Raw genomic sequence first — 19,733 nt, 5'->3', positions numbered from 1 at the left:
TGGAGTCATATGGTCACAAGTCAAGGAAGACCTGAAGCCACCAGAAGCTGAAAGAGCCTATGAATAGATTCTCCTCTATAGCCTTCAGAGGCAGCACAGCCCTGCTTAGAATGAATTTCTATTGTTTTAAGTCACCTGATTTGTGGTAATTTGTTACAAATTTGTTACAGCAGCCACAGGAAACTAATACATTATCCTAAACCATCCACACCCTAGCCAAGCCTCCAGCTGACCCCAGATGCGTGAGCAAGCCCAGCCAAAATCAGGTGAGCCTGGCCCAGATTAGCAAAGCTGCCCAGGGAATCCACTGGGTCATGAATATTAATAAATAGTAGTGCTAAAGCTACAGTAACCAAAACAACATGGTACTGGTACCAAAACAGAGATATAGACCAATGGAACAGAACAGAGCCCTCAGAAATAATACCACACATCTACAACCATCTGATCTTTGACAAACCTGACAAAAAGAAGAAATGGGGAAAGGATTCCCTATTTAATAAATGGTGCTGGGAAAACTGGCTAGCCATATGTAGAAAGTTGAAACTGGATCCCTTCCTTACACCTTATACAAAAATTAATTCGAGATGGATTAGAGACTTAAACGTTAGACCTAAAACCATAAAAACCCTAGAAGAAAACCTAGGCAATATCATTCAGGACACAGGCATGGGCAAGGACTTCATGTCTAAAACACCAAAAGCAATGGCAACAAAAGCCAAAATTGACAAATGGGATCTAATCAAACTAAAGAGCTTCTGCACAGCAAAAGAAACTACCATCAGAGAGAACAGGCAACCTACAGAATGGGAGAAAATTTTTGCAATCTACTCATCTGACAAAGGGCTAATATCCAGAACCTACAAAGAACTCAAATTTACAAGACAAAAACAAACAACCCCATCAAAAAGTGGGCAAAGGATATGAACAGACACTTCTCAAAAGAAGACATTTATGCAGCCAACAGACACATGAAAAAATGCTCATCATCACTCACCATCAGAGAAATGCAAATCAAAACCACAATGAGATACCATCTCACACCAGTTAGAATGGCAATCATGAAAGTCAGGAAACACCAGGTGCTGGAGAAATAGGAACACTTTTACACTGTTGGTGGGACTATAAACTAGTTCAACCATTGTGGAAGACAGTGTGGCGATTCCTCAAGGATCTAGAACTAGAAATACCATTTGACCCAGCCATTCCATTACTGGGTATATACCCAAAGGACTATAAATCATGCTGCTATAAAGACACATGCACATGTATGCTTATTGCGGCACTATTCACAATAGCAAAGACTTGGAACCAACCCAAATGTCCATCAATGACAGACTGGATTAAGAAAATGTGGCACATATACACCATGGAATACTATGCAGCCATAAAAAAGGATGAGTTCCTGTCCTTTGTAGGGACATGGATGCAGCTGGAAACCATCATTCTCAGCAAACTATTGCAAGAACAGAAAACCAAACACCGCATTTCTCGCTCATAGGTGGGAATTGAACAATGAGAACACTTGGACACAGGAAGAGGAACATCACACACCAGGGCCTGTTGTGGGGTTGTGGGAGGGGAGAGGGATACCATTAGGAGATATACGTAATGCAAATGACAAGTTAATGGGTGCAGCACACCAACATGGCACATGTATACATATGTAACAAACCTGCACGTTGTACACATGTACCCTAGAACTTAAAGTATAATAACAAATTAATTAATTAATTAATTAATTAAATAGTAGTGCTAAGCTACTGTTTTGTAGCAGTTTGTTACACAGCAAAAGTTAGCTAATATGGTAGCTTTTTGTGCTCCTTAGTTTATTTCTAACTTCTTCTACTTATGTTTACAGAATCTATTCAAAGACACAAAACTAACTGTAGCCGATTTCATTATTATTCCAAAAGGATTTTATATCCCAATGCCATAAAATTGGCAGCTTCCCTGCCCCATTGACATTGGGCTTTGTTTTATGACTTGCTTCAGCCAAGGGCACATGAGTGGTTATAACACATGCCACACACGAGTGGAAGCTTTAAGAGCTGTTGCACATTTTGGCCAGCTGTTTCCTCCCTCTGCCACAAAATAGCATGTCCTCAGTAGTGGATGCCTCTTCACTCTGGATTCTGGAATAAGGACGGATGAAGCAAAGCCTAAAGCCAATCTGCAGTTGCTGCGGCCTACATGTAAGCTGAGTGAATAATACATCTTTGCAGTTGTAAGCAAAGTTGGGGATTGTTTGCTATGCAGAATAGCCTTGTAAAGCTTGACTGATAAAATTATTCAAGAGTAACCCTACAAAAAAATCACCTGAGTGAAGAGTTTAGTTCTAACTTTACATAAACAAATTTTGTTTTTTTTAATGTGCAAGATGTAAAATATACTTTCAGTCTCTATGGGTTTCTCTTATTGAAAAGGATCCTTTAGTTATCTAAAATAGCATGTTTCTACAGGATATAGTCTATTAATTACTCATTACATAGCAATAGATACTGGCAAAATATGTCAATGTAAACATTATAGACACTGCCCAGTTTATACGACACCAAAAAAAAAAAAAAAGCCAACATAGGCTGCTCTTTCATGGAGACCTTTAGTATGCCCATAACCCTAGCATACCTCCCCCCATACACACATGTAAGGAAGGAAGCCTTCCCTCTATGTGATGAGTATCTCCTAACTTCTAAGATAATGAACAGGATAAATGCTAACAAACTGACGAGTTGCTGAGAAAAATGGATGCTTCCTTTGTGAGTGAGACTCTGAGAGTGAGTAGAACACTTACTGGGCTAGGGATAGAATCAGGATCCAGCTTCTTCTGGGGCTGTGGCGGACCAGCCAGCTGTGCAGGACCTCCGGGGAAGCCTCCCGGGTAAGAAAGATGGGCGCCTGCCATCTGGGGGCCAGAGTTGGCTGCTTGGAAAAAATTTAAAGAGAAATGACTATCATCCCAAATCCAGCATGTAAGACTTGTGACGATATTATGCTGTTCAGTCAAGCATGTTGTATTTTTCATCTTATTAAAAAAGGCAATGAGTCAATTATGAATGTGGTTCCCCATTTCTTTGCTCTTGCCAAAACTCTTCAAACACTACCATTTCTTAAAAGTAAGTGATAAATACCTAGTAACATAGGAACAAAGCTGATTTTCAGTTAAGGGTTCCCCCGGGTAACCCAAAGCATTTCCCTGCACCCTGTCTACCTTACCCTGCTGTGGAGGATATCCAGCACCCAGGGTCTGGCCTGGAAGAGGTGGGGGCTGGTACTGAGAATTTGGAGGAGGAGGCCCAGAGAGCCCGTCTGGCCTGTACATTGGTGGAAGCAAAGGTGAGGCACCAGGACCATTGAGTGTGGTGGGTGGTGGTGGAAGAACTTGAGATCCAGGTTGCAAAATGGACGGCTGTGGAGGTCGTGGAGGAGTCTGCAATGATGTGGCTGACAGAGGGCCAGGGGGTCCCTGGCTTGGAGGAGCCATGCCTGAACCTGCGTGAGAAAGAAGACCAGCCCACTTAAATACCACATTTCTCAACTCTCTGACTTCTGCAAAGTACACGACAGAGATGCTTGTTTTCCTGACATAAAGCAAGAGGACACCCTTAGAAATACATGTTTGGGGTTTTTTTTTTTTTTGCCACAAATTGAAATCTTCATTCAGAAAACAGAACAAATACTATTTTACACAACTGGGATATTTTTTTTAGGACAGGGTCTTGCTCTGTCACTGAGGCTGCAATGCAATGGCAAGATAATGGATCACTGTAGCCTCAACATCCAGGGCTCCAGTGATCCTCCCACCTCAGCCTCCCAAGTAGCTAAGACTACAGGCACACACCACCATGCCAAGTTCATTTTCTTTTTTTTTTGTGTGTGTGTGTGTGGAGATGGGGTCTCATGATGTTGCTCAGGCTGGTCTCAAACTCCTGGGCTCAAGCAGTACTTCCTCCTTGGCCTCCTGAAGTGCTGGGATTATAGGTGTGAGCCACCATGCCTGGTCTGGAAAATTTTTAAAAGGTAAAAGCAACATTTATAATTTAAGTGAGGGAATTCATAGGATAAATTTTAACTCAGTTGTGTAATTACATGATATACACATTAATTTAAGAATTTGTATCTGGTACAAAAATCTAGAAAATCATATAAAAATTCTATTACATAACAAGCATTACTCAGGTAAATTGCACATTCAATAAATTATTTGCATCCTGTGCGTGACTTGACCAAACAAATTTCAGAATTAGGTAGAAATAACCAGAGAGAAGAGAAGGGCCACCAACATGCTCTCCAATCATATTGGAAACAGCTGTAAAACCAGATTATGTTTCCTTTCTCTGATTATGGGAAACTGGGTTGCTTCTTTGGAGACTTACCCATTTTGAAATGAGTAAAAGACAGAAAATAGAGGGGTTTTAATCACACTTCAGAAAACTAATTTTAAGTAACATGAAAATATTCTTCATCTAGATAAATGGCCAACTGTGCTGTCATTACAGTGGAGCTTTCCACGACTCATAGGATATACAGCATTTCTGTTGATGTAAATCTCAGTACTGTGACTCTTTCCTCTCTTATTCTTCTCTTTTCTGCCTCACAACATCTGAGCTTCCATTCTTTCCATGATCTAAACACATAATTAAAATGCACTGTGAAACAATGAATACTATATTTCTGATTTGGGGGCCCCATCACAAACAATACAAGGTTTAAATTATCCTTATTTTATTTCTTAAAATAATTTCACTGTTCTAATGCTTATTTGTTAAGTCAGGATTTTTTGTCTTTTTTTATTGTTCAATCATTGAATGGAAGGTATTCTGAGGGTCCTTCAATTACCTTGAAATAAGTGGCAGCATGATCAAGAAAACAATTAACTATAGCCCTACATAAGATAGATGCTTTATTATTAAAATGTCCAAATACTACTTCAACACAGTATGCCCTAGTTACATCTATTTTAAAAATGAAGAAAACCTCTCTCATTAAAAATAACCAGGACACAAGGCAGTCAATAAACACTAACAATAAAACTATTACCATAGCTGTTGATCTGCATAGCACTGAGCTGGCTGCCCAGCTGGGTGACAGATGAAGTGGACATAGGACTTGGGTAAGATGATTGTGCAGAGGGTTGGTATGGTGCATATGAGGATGCCACATTGTTGACAGGTGGAGGGCCTGGAAATCTGAGCAAGGAAAACAGGATGTTAAACAGTATCACAGCATCTCAAGCAAATGACATACAACAATGTAATTAAATAAGCCTGTCTAGTGGGCCTAGGAAAATGACTGATATTATACACTAAATCTTTAATTAAGCTTGACGTGAGCTCAATATGATCATGTAGCATCATCTTATATTTATGCTCACATGCTGAACATACCGAGATAGAAAAAAAAAATCCTACTGTGAGCATAAAACCAGTTCTGGAAATCAGTTTGGGAAACTGAGCCCACCAGAGCCTTACCTATACTAAAGTTAACCATCAGTAGAACGAAAATCAAGAAAACAATACAGCCAGAAGCAGTGGCTCACGCCTATAATCCTAGCACTTTGGGAGGCTGAGGTGGGAGGACAACTTGAGCCCAGGAATTCAAGACCAGCCTGGGCAACATAGTGAGACCCTGTCTCTACGAAAAATAAAACAAAATAAAATAAAAAGTTAACCAGGAGTGGTGGCACTACTTGGACAGTTGAAGTAAGAGGATCACTTGAGCCCAGGAGGTCAAGGCTACAGTGAGCTGAGACTGCGCCACTGCACTCTAGCCTGGCAACAGAGCCAGACCCTGTTCCAAAGAGAAAAAAAAAAAAATCTAAAACGTACATCATGCTTTACCTTTGATTTAGCTTGAACTTATTAGACATTTATTTTTTTCTTGTTCTGCATTAAACAATGGCCGCTATCTGGACAGTGTACCTAGCATGGTTAATCTGCCAAATGAGATTAAAGCCTGCCTGAGAGTCACATTATAAATTCTTATGAATTTTAAATAAAATTGAATTTTCCCAAATGGTATACTCTGCTTTCGATTTCTCTGTAAACTGGAAACTATTTCCCCATGGCCCATGTCTTGCCTTCTGCCTCCTACTGCCATTGAGAGGTTAGGAGCAGAGCCTGAGGGAAGCCACTGCTTGCCTAAAGTCTCACAATTTATTTGTGACAACACTAGGACCAGCGTTCTTCCAGGTCTTCAGTGAGTGCACTTTTCAAAGCATCACACTAATTTTATGTTGTCATTTTTCTCCATATGTTTAAATTGATTATTACAAACAAAACAGAAAATTAACCTTCCAACCATTACTCTGAGTGAACGACATTTAGCATATTTGCAGAATAATATCTCACACTTTGCGATAAATAGGTGAGCGATGAAAACGCTCTTTTCCACTCATACCTCTGAACAGCTTATTTCTGCAGTCTATGTTTCATAGGAAGCCGGAATTGACTTTGTAATTTAGGACTCTTCTGTAATGATGCAGAAAAGCCTGCCTAATAAAATACATGTTGCAAGAAAAAGAAAGAAAGAAAGAAAATGCTCTTTCCATTGTACCCACAAGTACAAGCTATCCTATAGCAGAAAATTATCTAGAAATGATTGAATGAATAACACTGTAACCCAAAAATATTGTTAAACAAAACTATCCAATTTCTCTCCTGTCAAATTTTCCAAAAACCCCAACACAGTTAGACTAAGCACCGTTTGACTTAAATACTTTTTGGAAGAAAATGAATAAAAGATAGAAAATACAAACATTAACTTTTCACAGTAAAAGTGTTCTTTATATCTCTAATCAATTAATGATACTGGTGACACACAAGCACAAAAAATCTAATTCTAGTCTCACATGACACATTTAAAATATGTTGTGATCACTAAAAAAATGATTTCAAGAATTATATTAAAGGTCTGTTTTGTAAATCCATTGTTTCCTAAGATGAAAACATTTCTTCTTTTTAAGAAATAATACTTTGTCATCTTTTAAAAAAACTTTGTCCGCCAGGCGCGGTGGCTCACACTTGTAATCCCAGCCCTTTGGGAGGCTGAGGCAGGTGGATCACGAGGTCAGGAGATCGAGATCATTCTGGTTAACACGGTGGAACCCCATCTCTACTAAAAATACAAAAAATTAGCTGGGCGTGGTGGCGGGTGCCTGTAACCCCAGCTGCTCGGGAGGCTGAGGCAAGAGAATGGCGTGAACCCCAGAGGTGGAGCTTGCAGTGAGCCAAGATCACATCGCTGCACTCCAGCCTGGGCGACAGAGCGAGACTCCGTCTCAAAACAAACCAACAGCCAAAAAACTTTGTCACAGGGAATAAATGAAGTAATTACACACAGGCAGAATACACATGTACTACAGAATATATTCATGGATGCAGTGAGGTACGGTTACACACTTTGGATTTGATAAGCAGAAACTGGGGATGCTGCATTTATATGGAGAAAAAAGCCCCCCAAAACAATGTCAAAGGTGTTTCATAAATGTTAATACTTTTAAATACACAATTCCGTGAATCATTTTTTGTTTTTACAATACAGGTAGGACAAAATATATTTCAAACAGGAGTTATAACACAAGCGGCTTCAAGTATTTTTTTTTAACTTAACAAAAGTTAAGGATTTAAGGATTTAAAATAGAGAATGAGAGACTGTATAACCATCAGTTATTACTTTCAATCCATAAATGCCTACTTATCATTCAGTGCCTAACATATAGCCCAGGAGTTAGGTTTCAGAAATTCACAAATATATTATTTCTTTCTGACCAACTTAAATATGGTAAGTTTTAAATAGATTTGGTTTTTAAAAGCAATTATTATCAATTTTAAAATAAACAGAATAGTATTAAATGGCTAACAAAACCCTCACATAAATGAGGAAAGCGATGAAAGAACATCTTAAATATACAAATTTGTTTAATTTAATTTTTTTTTTTTTTTTTGAGATGGAGTTTCATTCTTGTCGCCCAGGCTGGAATGCAATGGCAAGATCTCAGCTGCAACCTCCGCCTCCCGGGTTCAAGTGATTCTCCTACCTCAGCCTTCCGAGTAGCTGGAATTACAGGCACGCACCACCACGCCCAGCTAATTTTTGTACTTTTAGTAGAGACAGGGGAGACAGGGTTTCACCATGTTGGCTAGGATGGTCTCAATCTCTGGACCTCGTGATCCGCCCACCTCAGCCTCCCAAAGTGCTGGGATTACAGGCGTGAGCCACAGCGCCCCGCCCATATTTTTTAACTTCATTGCTTTATTCAAAATCACATAGCATGTCGTACAAAGCAGAGGTGGGAATCCAAGTCCTCCTGCCATAGCACAGAAACCTGGTGTACCACTATAGCTAAGCCACTTAATCTCTGTAGCTCGAAGCTTTCAAATTCTGAAAAAGAGCAAGTAAAATGGAATGATCCCTTTTTTTTTTTTTTTTTGCTATAATGTTAAAATGAAGAACCATACAGAGTTAAATAAATGTTTCTCATGTTGACTGCCTTTATTTAACATGGCTCTAGACTGAAAAACATTCAATTATATATTTTAATTTATGGTTTCATTGAATGTCAAGTATGTATTTTAATTTACTGTTTCACTGAATGTCAGAGAAGGGCAGATTCACCATCAGAAAGAATTCAATAAATAATTACTACCAGATTATTAATAAAACCTGAAAATTTAGCCTCGATTTAATCCTAATCCTCTGTAGAGTTGACTCCGTTTTCTGTGGCCTGTTCAACTTCAAACACTTCCCATTTTCAAGTTTGCAACAAATTGCTCAAGAAATGAGATGTATGCTGAAGTTTGTATGCGGAATTAAGATGCCAAATTTTTCAAAATCTGATTGAAACAAAATCAGAATTTTGAATACCTAGCCCATAGAGTAGAAAAAATGAAAGTTCCACCACATCCTAGCATCGTTTCCCACATTAAATAAAATTGAAGAAAAAACAACTACTTCTCATATTTTTATTGCTCCTTCATCTTTTGTTGCAATCAATTTCTTAGTAGATTCACACATATCAGCTTCAATTTGGGAAGATGGGTCCCCTGTTCCCTCAAATTCACTGTTTCTTCATCAGAATACATCACTTACAATTGATTGATTGAATTTTTATCTTATAATTTAAAACACTGATTTTTAGGTTGCAGATTTTATTTAATATCCTACCCAGTAGTAACTCTATGTAGATAACGTTAGCACTGCTTGCCAAGTTTAAGACATTTATTCTTCCTCAGTCAAATCAAAAAGACAAATAACTAGGTACGACTTTTAAATTTTATAAAACATTATATTTAAAATAGCAGTATTTTAAACATAACAATTTTACATGTTAAACTCAAATCAACGTAGTAACTTTTTTATATCTTGTTTCTATTTGATAATTTAGAAACAGTAAAATTAAAATATTTCTTTGGTATACTAAGTACAAATGACACAGATAAAATGCTGGAATTCCCATTGAAAAGTCATATGCCATCTATGCTCTTTGACAGCCTCTGTCATCAGACTGGTGTGATTCACCTGCACAATCACGGTGCACTTTACCCTTGCATTGCGCTACATTCACAGAATCGTGTCCCATGAGGGCAAGGCAGCAGGAAGGCTCAGCCTGAAATACTACACTTTTCCCTGACTTTTTCACTTTTTAACCCCAATTCTAACCTTCAATCCAGTATGCAAGTTGTAGTAAGTGAACAGTAGAAGACAGGGAGTAAAATCTGTCAGTACTTCCCTAGGAATCACCATAAAAGCAGCTTCTTTAACCTGTCAAGAGATTCTTGAGCTGTCATGAGTAACTACATTGAGCTCTAAGGATGGACATGTTATAAACAGTGGACTTTTCAGCCAATGGAAATGATACTGACAAATGCTAAGGTGTTGAGTCCATGGGCACTGTGCACTGGGAAAGGTACTCTGCATGCGTTAATCATTAAAATCCTCAAAACCATGTATTATTGTTAAAATCGTCATGAGCAAACCGAGGCACATAGAGGTTAGGTAACTTATCTAGCTAGTAACCGTCTAGGCCAAGATAAGCAAACATGTCCTGACTCTAGAGTCCTCCGCTCTTCACTGGGCCAGACCCTGTGCTGGGCTCACAATCACAAAGTTAGGGCCTGCTTGATGGCAAAGTCTATGGTTTACTCACTCCTAAGCAACCTACTCAAGTGAAATAAATGGCAATAAACAAAACAAAATCAATTCCAGGCTAATACCAGTTACCAAAACATTTTTCTAAACTTGAAACCAGCTGTTCAATCTCTGCATTTCTTTTTAAAAAAAAAAAAAAATCTGAGATGCCTGGAAGTTCACAACAATTTTTTTTTTTTTTTTTTTTTTTTCATTCCTTGAGACAGGGTCTCCCTCTGTCACCCAGGCTGGAGTATAATAGCACAAACACAGTTCACTTCAGCCTTGACCTCCTGGCCTCAAGCTATCCTCTCACCTCAGCCTCTGAAGTAGCTGGGACCACAGGTGCATGCCATCATGCTTGGCTAATTTTTTAAATTTTTTGTAGTGATGGGGTCTCATCATGTTGCCCAGGCTGTCTCGAACTCCTGGGCTCAGGCGATCCTCTCGTGTCAGCCTCCCAGAGTGTTGGGATTACAGACGTGAACCACCACACCCAGTAATGATGAATTTTTCTAGGTCTTCTCCCCTTTACTTCTGGACTGAGAGTTCTATATTCTCATTTTACAAGTGAGGAAAATGAGGACGGGCATGGCCAAGGAACTTCACCAGTGTCCACAGGTGGTAAACTGCTTGAACCAGAAGAGGCATCTTGCTTCTCCGTCTTTTTGCTCTTCCTCTCTTGCCTTTCTATCACTCTTCTGAGACTCAGGGCAGTAGGGTCAAGTCCCGAGTAAGGCCCTTTGACTTCTTGCTCCAAGCTTAAACTACTATCACACTTAATGACCTACCCTCTGCATCCCATAGCTACCATTTCAACCGGCAAATGTTATCATGACAAACAAGAGCCAGCAAGTGCCAAACTCACAAATGCCCTGTAGGAGAATTAACCTGATGACTTAAAAAAATCCCGGAGGGAGTTTTCCTATTATGGAGGACTATAGGCTTCATGAAAGACCATGACTAAAAGGCTTCACCATTAGGAGGGTCTAGAGTCACATCTAGGGGTTACTGCCCACCCCTCCCCACCCCCAAACCTTGCTACCTGGGAAGGAATCTGAGAAATGAAGCCTCTGGGTAATCCTTGGAGAAACTCCAAAGCAAACACTGCCTGTGGCTTGGCACTGGCGTGGCACAGGTTCTCGGCAGCTACACCTCACCGGATAAACAATGATGGGATTTCTAACAAGGAAGGTTTGATGCTGGCTTCTTTCCCAGGGACTAGTCCCTAGTGGGCTGCAGGCTCTAAATATTTCATACATCTTGGCTTCTCCAGGCCTGCTTCCAACTTTTCTCTCCCTCAATTTATTATAAACACAAACACAAGATTTATTTCCTGTGTTGTTTTTACTACAGCTCTGCCTTTTGAGAATCCCTCACTGGCATCTGTGTGCCTTCCACATCAAGCTCCTAGACTTTACCATTGGCAACAATCTGATTTAATTTTAAAACATTTATTAAGCACCCATTGGCACTAAGCTCAGTTCTGTGAAGGATCCAAGAAAATAGAATGATTTAAAATTTTATTCAAGAATATAGGCCGTGGGCATCTAAAGGAATTAGAAATTGACATGAAATTCTAAAACAAACTGAACATAACTCAAAACTAAAATGTATGGTACTGACACAAGTACTTTTTGATACATTTTAAAATACCTACTAATATTGTCTTTTTCCTTCATAACTTTTCTTGTTTTTTTTTTTGAGACAGGGTCTCACTGTGTTGCCCAGGCTGGAGTGCAATGGCACAGTCATAGCTCACTGCAGCCTTGACTTCCCGGGCTTACAGGATCCTCCCATCTCAACCTCTCCAGTAGCTAGGACTACAAGCATGCGCCACCAGGCCGGCTAATTTTTTCTATTTTTGTAGACACGGGGTCTCACTATGTTGCCTAGGCTGGTCTCAAACTCCTGGGCTCAAGCCATCTGCCCAACTCAACCCCTCAAAGTGCTGGGATTACAGCCGTGAACCACCATGCCCAGCCATAACTTTTCCTATTGCTTTGTTTCCTAGGGCAGTTATCTAATAGATCCTTTCAGGGATGTAGACATTTTAGTCAAACTTTCAACCAATAAACATATAAGCTTAGAAGGTATTTCTGAAATCATATTAGTTGAATATACAAACGAAGGCTGGAATCTACCTAGCTCACCTTTGTTGAGGGTGACCAGCAGCATGAGCTCCATTCTGACCAAACTGATGGGGCCCAGGAGGTGGAGGACCCGGAGGCAACATTCCCCCAGTGGCAGTGACCCCCAAAGGCCCTGCTGGCTTCATCATACCTGCAAGAGAGGGGCATGAATTTAGAAGTGCATTAAAGTACAAAGAGAGATGAAGCAAAGTCATTAGGTTAAAAATGAAAACTAGGTGGAGGAGGAGGGAAATAAATGGATTAGAACAAAATCTCTTTCAAGCTTAACCATCACCTACAGACCTGTCAATACCAGGCTCTGGCATGAGTATTTGACTATCATAATGATGAAAGAGCAGAAAAGAAGGGAACCATTTTATCACTAAACAGAAACTAAAACAGAAAAAAATAAATTTGCATATGACAGAGGCATTTGATAAAGCACACTATCACGCAAAGAATACTAGAACGCGCAATGAAAAACGGCAGTTAGATATCAGAAATAAACCTGGAAAAAGCAGGAAGGGTCATGGTAGAGCATTCTAACTATAACTAAATGGGGCATGGGGGAGAACACTAGAAATGCCTTTGACTTACAGCACAACAAAAGCAGATGGGGAGTAGGGTCTATCTTTCTAAAAATCCTGAGCACTTCCTTCAGAGCTTAATAATTTTTCCAGGATCCTAAATAGCTGGATGATAAACAGCTGGGGGACTGCTCACTGAGAGTCAGACTCATCATGCTTGCTCAGACAAAATATGGGACCACATGCAATTAATGAATGCTTCTGGGAATGACTCTTTTCATTTATTAGCAGCTCTTCTCAAATAGAGACCTTTAAAGACTTCTCTTTGGAACTGTCTTCAGACATTTCTGTCTATTCTTCTCGAGAAATTGCAATAGAGGAGAGAAATCACTAGGCTTGGATTAGAGCAGTTCAAGGCCCCACATGGTTACTTATTAGTTGTATGACCCTGGGCAAGAAGCTTATCTTTAAGGACCTCAGTTTTCTTCCTGCAAAATGAAAGTCTTAGACTAGATTACCTGAGACCTCTTCTAGCTTCTAGAAAGAAAAAAAGAGAAAAACTTCAATTCTTCTATCTGCTCTCTCCACTTGCTTGTTTTCACTTATTCAATTTACTTTTGACCATACCCTGCTCTCTGGCAAGGTCTTCGATGACCACCTAGCTGCCTGCTGTGCACTCCCCGCTTTCACTTCGTCGTGGTATTTCATATTAACGTTTCCTTTATTCCCTCAGATAGAAAGTTTATTCCCTTGGATAGAAAGGAATTGACTGATGACGTGTAGTCACCCAGGAAGAGTTTCTTATATTGTCATAATTGCTTTCGAGAGAATGCTTTCAGATGTTTGCATAATCTAAAATGACAGGTATCCACAGAAGTGCCAGTCTTCATGAATAATACTGAAACTTTTACAAGGTTTCTTCTCTTAAAATAGGATTCCTTAAACTGAGGACATTTTTATATTAATTCTACATAGTTTTACTTAGCAAATTCATATACCATTATTTTCAATAAATACTATCCTTATAACACTACATTTTAATACAAAGTTCTAAACCCCAAACCCAGCAAAGTTAGAAAAACATGAGACTTGCAGTCACAGACAACTTTGAATTTATGACTCTGATAAGATATTTTATTTTTCAGAGCTTCAACTTGTAATCCCATGTCATGGCAATAATATTCCCTAGCTCCAAGGATTGTTCTGAGAATTAAATGAAGCAATGGATATGACAGTTTTCAAAACAGCTGTTTCATCTTCCCTGGCCATAGCCCCTGCTCTCTTTTCTTAAGCATTTTTATTCTAACAAAGCATATGCACCATAATTACAAACACATTTATATTTTCATTTTAAAAACATTATTTTGGACAAATGTAGGCAATTCACAACAGTAGCATTAATATATTTTCAACTTCGGTCTTCTTTTTTTTTTTTCTTTCTTTCTTTTTCTTATTTGCCTCCCGGCTCTCCAAAAATATTTCCCCCTTTTAAAAAATAAGTAGGATAATAGCAATTTTCGCGAAAACCCCTATAAACATGTCTAGAGAATTTAAAAAAAAAACAGCTCTGATAGATGCAAGCAGAATTTATACATCAATCTTACTGTGCTCTCTCTTTTGTTTGGGAATCAACTCTATGACAATGATTCAAATCATTCTGTGGCATTCTCAAATCATTCTCATTATTATTCAACATACACTTAAGGTGCCTTTGAGCCATTTGAGAGAAGAGACAACCATGTAAACAAATCATTACAATGTCTTGTGATGACTGTTACAATATGCAGAGAGACTACCTAACTCTTCCTGGGGGAATTGAGAAGAGTTCAAAGAAGGACTGCTTGAGCTGAATCTTGAAGGAGAAGCAGTTTTCTTCATATAAAAGACAGGATAAGAAGGGATTCTAGTTAGAAGGCAAAGCTTGAGCAAAGACATGACAGAGATGGCACAATCAGGACAGGGGAAAGGCTTGGTGTGGAGAGGCTGGGAGGGAAAGTAGCCAGAGTGGAGGCTGTCCAGGTTGGCTGGGGTCAGACTGCAAAGTCCTATGTGTCACTTGCACTCCACCCCCAGGGCAAAGGGAAGTCAGTATCATTGATATCTGCAAAGTCATACTTTTCCCCCAGCCATGTTATTGGCATTTTCAAAAGTACTCAAACACAAAGAGAATCAGGTTCTTTATAGAGCAGTATGAGAATTTTAATAGGAAAGGAACACCATGCAATGAGAATAAGCTGTTCTTAGACAAACTCCACCAAAAAAAAAAAATCTAAGATCACAAGTTGGTCTCTAATACAGTGGCAGATACTATAGACCAGTAAACTCAACAATTCCAATCCCCTTCTTACTTGCTTTTCTATTAATATTAATACACCGTCTTGAGGTGGAAAAGTGAAAATTCCTAGACTGCCTTACAATTTGTTTTGCCTTGTGCTCTAAATTCAGCAAAGCAGCACACCTCTGGGAGACTCTGGTCAGCCTGGTGGCAGAGATGATTCTCCTGGGGGAGAAAGGTGGTGACTTCTGGTGGAATGGTCCTGCATGGGGAATGTTCACCTTCATGGACCACATACTCCCAAGTCTGGTTCTCTGCCTTTTTCTGATGTTTTGTTTCCTTCCTGATACCCTTTAACAAATCCCTTTCCACTAAAGGGTACTGTTATCAGCAAAGGAACACTGACCAAACCACATCACAGAAAAGCATGCCTTGAATTTGGTCCTGGACCTGACAAACTAAAACAAAAGTAAAAGCCATTTGTTGGGGGCAAAAATGTTTATCTAAAATAAACAAAGATAAGCTCCCTATTATATGGGTAGAATTGTAATGGCTATGGTCCCTAAAGCACCGTGCTGGATGGTGCACCTATATAAGCTCACTATTAGGAGCCCTATCACCACCCCACAGCCCCTGTCCTTGTTATAGGACATTAATAATTCTTAACTCTCTGTCTCCAGACCAGTGTCCTCAACCAAGGGCGATTTTGTCCCTAAAATAGGACATCTGGCAATGTCTGGGACATTTTTGGTTGCCACAACTCCCAGAAGGTTGGGGGAGGTACTACTGGCATCCAGTGGATAGAGACCAAGGATGCTACCAAATATCCCACAAGGCACAGGATGGCACCCTGCTACCCTCCCCCAACAAAGAATTCGTTGGCCCCAAATGTCAATAGTGCTGAAGTTGAAAAACCCTGCTGCAGAGAGCAGTACGCCCAGCTGTAACTACTTCTCCACACTTACTAATGTGCTATGTAGCTTTCTAAAATGTACATACATTGGATTGTGACCCTTCCCAGATTAAATCACTTCAGTGGCACTCTACTGCCCTTAAAATAAAGTCTAAATTCCTTAAAATGATCCCACATTTCCCCACCAGTGGCATCTCTCACGGTTCCCATGCTACTCCCCAGCCATGCCAAATGTCTTGCAGGTCCTGAAAAGTACCGCCTTCCAATCCCAGCAAACTGCCTCCTGACCTGGCCAATTCTCACTCATGTTTCAAGGCATTCCCTCCAGGAAGGAGCCCTTCCACCCTACGTCTTGTTCAGGCGCCCCTGCCGCGTGTTTCCATACCACCCTCTACTTCCTTTATAATAGTACTTCCCCCCAAAATTGTCATTGTTAATTTATTTAGTGCATTTCTCACTAAGTAAACACTATGAGGACTGAGATTAGGCTTATTTTATTCAATGTCATATTACCACAATTATTTTGTTCATCAAATAAATCTGTTAAATTTGTGGCTGGGTGCAGTGGCTCATGTCTGTAATTTCAGCACTTTGGGAGGCCAAGGCAGGAGGATGCCTTGAGGCCAGGAGATCGAGACAGCACTTGGCAACATAGTGAGACCCCATCTTTACAAAAAAAAATTTTAAATTAGCTCGGCATGGTGGAGCACACCTATAGTAATAGCCACTTTGGAATCTGGGGCAGGAGGATCATTTGAGCCCGGGAGTTCAAGGCTGCAGTGAGCTATAATCTCGTCACTGTAATCCAGCCTGAGTAACAAAGCAAGACCCTGTCCCTTAAAAAAAAAAAGTGTTAGTATACAGCACTAGCTTTACAAAACCACAATGAATAGGCATAAATGGAGATATGATAATGTGAGCAACACAAAGCAAGAGTTAGCACTGGCCAGATCTACAGTGGAACAGATATTTCAAGGAATCACAACAAGTTTGCTTGTGTCTGTCAGGAGACCAATAAAAGGATCACTAAAAGGTTAGACAAGACACATGAAGACTGAAGATTAAGGTATCTAAGGTTATTCAGCACAGTATAATCAGAGATACAAGAGATGGGGTAATTTAGTGAAAGTCTTAAATAATTAAACCAAAACACCATAATATGCATAGAAAGGTATATTTGCAGAGAGTATAATAGCCTGGTTATTCACCTGATATTTAATATCCATTAAGTAAGGAGAAATCAGTTTAAATTAAAGTGTGAAGGATTTAATCCAACAAAGACAGCTTTTAAAAATACTGGTAAGGCCAGGTGCCGAGGCTAACTCCTATAATATCAGCACTTTGCGAGGCCAAGGCGAGAGGATCACTTGAGCTGAGGAGTTCAAGACCAGCCTGAGAAACACAGGGAGACCTCATCTCTACCAGCTACTCGGAAACTCGGCAAGAGAGCAAAACCCTGTCTCAAATAAATAAATTAATTTAATTTAATTAAATATTGGTAAATACCAGAGTGTTTTGCTAATGAGTGCTACAGTTTGTCATTCACTTCATTGAATAAACATTTATAATTAGCTCAATTTAACCATTCCACTGTATACATATTTCAAAACAATCTGTTGTACATAATATGTATGTATATATAGTTTTTTATTTGCCAATTAAAAAAAATTTTTTTAAAGCAGTCATGAGTGCCTTCTCTGCTCCAGGAACATCTACTATAGGAACATCTATTATAACACAGTATGGCAAATAGTATAGAGGCCTACAAAAGTATTAGAACACAAAAGTAGAATTCAAATTAGATTTGCATGGTATAAAAAAATCCCTCTGGCTCAGGAGTTGATGGTTTGGAAAAAGGCAGTATTGGAGACAGGGATAATAGTTACAAGATCATTTTAGTAATCCATATGAGAGATGGATGGATTGAACAAAAAGAGTAACAGGAGAATGGAAAGGAGAAAGCAGGTAGGAAACCTGTTTACAATCACTCCAAAAAGATTTGGGAGACCAATTGCATTGGAGGAGGTAAAAACGAGGGAGAGGTGTTTTTGTGTGTTTGTTTGTTTGAGTCTCACTCTGTTCCCCAGGCTAGAGTGCAGTGGCATGATCTTGGCTTACTGCAACCTCCTTCTCCCTGGTTCAAGAGATTCTCATGCCTTAGCCTCCCAAATAGCTGAGATTACAAGCATGTGCCACTACGCCTAGCAAATTTTTTTTTTCTATTTTTTTAGTAGAGACTGGGATTCACCATGTTGGCCAGGTCAGTCTCAAACTCCAGGCCTTAACTGATCCACTTGTCTTGGTCTCCCAAAGTGCTAGGATTACAGGCATGAGCCACCACGCCCTACCAAGTTTGTTTTTGTTTTTGTTTTTTTTTAAATAAAGTTTCTGGTGTAGATCACCAAATAAATGATGCTAATGAGTGAGATCTGAAATGCCAGAAAACATAGGCTTCCACGATGAATATGGAATTGTTTTGGGTATGGTGATTGTGACATGCCTCAACAAAGGTGGACAACTGGAAATATGGGTCTAGAGCAAGCTCTTCCAACCCATGGCCCACATGTGGCCAGGACAGTTTTGCATGTGGCCCAATACAAATTTGAAAACTTTCTTAAACCATTATGAGATCTTTTTGATTTTTTTTTTTTCAGCTCATCAGCTATTGTTACTGTACTTTATGTGTGGTCCATGACAATTCTTCTCCCAGTGTGGCCCAGGAAAGCCAAAAGACTGGATACCCCTGGCCTAGAGCTTAGGAGAGGCATCTGGGCTGGAGAAATAGATCTGAGAGACAAGCACTTTCCGTGAATGATCCAGCTTAGGGAAAAATCTACAGAGTGGGAGAACAGTGGTGAAGATGGAACATGGAGGGAGAAGCAGCAACACTTAAGGGTCATGTAGAACCCCTTCCAAAGAAATGTCCAGAAAGCGACCAAAAAAACCAGGCACAATGGTTTACACCTATAATCCCAGCACTTTGGGAGGCGGAGGCAGGTGGATCACTTGAGGTCAGGAGTTCAAGACAAGCCTGGCCAACATGGTGAAACCCCATCTCTACTAAAAATACAAAAATTACCCGGGCATGATGGTGGGTGCCTGTAATCCCAGCTACTCAGGAGGCTGAGGCAGGAGAATCACTAGAACCTAGGAGGCGGAGGTTGCAGTGAACTGAGATCGCACCACTGCACCCCAGCCTGGTGGACAGAGGGAGACTCCACCTCAAAAAACAACAAAAGGATAGTGTCGTTGAAACCAAAGGAGAAAAGAGTTTCATAAAAATGAGAGTGGTAAACAGTGTCAAATACAAAAGAGGACAGACAGCGCAATGTCTTCTGCTTGAGAAATAGGACACCGATAGTCCTGGTGAGGGAAGTGGAAGTGTGGATGGGGTGACAAACTATGGAGTATAAACTATGCTGAGCCATGGAGGGAAGGAGAGGTAAAGGTGGAGATCACCAAGCATAGTGAGTACTTTCTCAAGAAGATGCCTGTGAAGAGGGAAGGGTGAACAATACAAAGTGTTATACTTAGGTGTGTATGCAGTTTGTTTTTTGTCTTCTTGAGAGATGTGGGTATGAATCCTAATGCTACTACTTGCTATCTGTGACCTTAGACAAGTCACATGACACCACGACACCAGACATTCAGTTTTTTTAGCTGCAAAAATAACTTACTGCATAGCACTGTATGAGGATTAAATAAGACAGTACAGGGAAAGCTTTTAGGGCCACACTTCGATATATCATAAAAAAAGA

The 19,733-nt window shown here is 39.9% G+C and overlaps 1 protein-coding gene across 4 annotated transcripts in view; it reads right to left on the bottom strand.

The window, feature by feature from the left end:
- Positions 1-19,733, bottom strand: part of LOC105486188 (SEC24 homolog D, COPII coat complex component) — a 112,210-nt gene that overhangs the window by 86,572 nt on the left and 5,905 nt on the right. For 3 of the 4 annotated variants that reach the window (XM_011748909.3, XM_011748911.3, XM_011748912.2), the window contains exons 3-6: positions 12,282-12,411; positions 5,041-5,189; positions 3,217-3,492; positions 2,795-2,925 (exon numbers count right to left, since the gene is read on the bottom strand). In XM_011748909.3, coding sequence (XP_011747211.2) covers positions 2,795-2,925; positions 3,217-3,492; positions 5,041-5,189; positions 12,282-12,411 — 686 coding nt within the window. The remainder of the gene's footprint in view (positions 1-2,794; positions 2,926-3,216; positions 3,493-5,040; positions 5,190-12,281; positions 12,412-19,733) is intronic. The other variant, XM_011748913.2, reaches the window with a different exon arrangement.

This window comes from Macaca nemestrina, chromosome 3 (genome assembly GCF_043159975.1).
Source record: "Macaca nemestrina isolate mMacNem1 chromosome 3, mMacNem.hap1, whole genome shotgun sequence".
Lineage (NCBI taxonomy): Eukaryota > Metazoa > Chordata > Mammalia > Primates > Cercopithecidae > Macaca > Macaca nemestrina.
The sequence above is the reverse complement of the archived record's forward strand: the minus strand, read 5'-3'. Positions and strand labels throughout refer to the sequence as shown.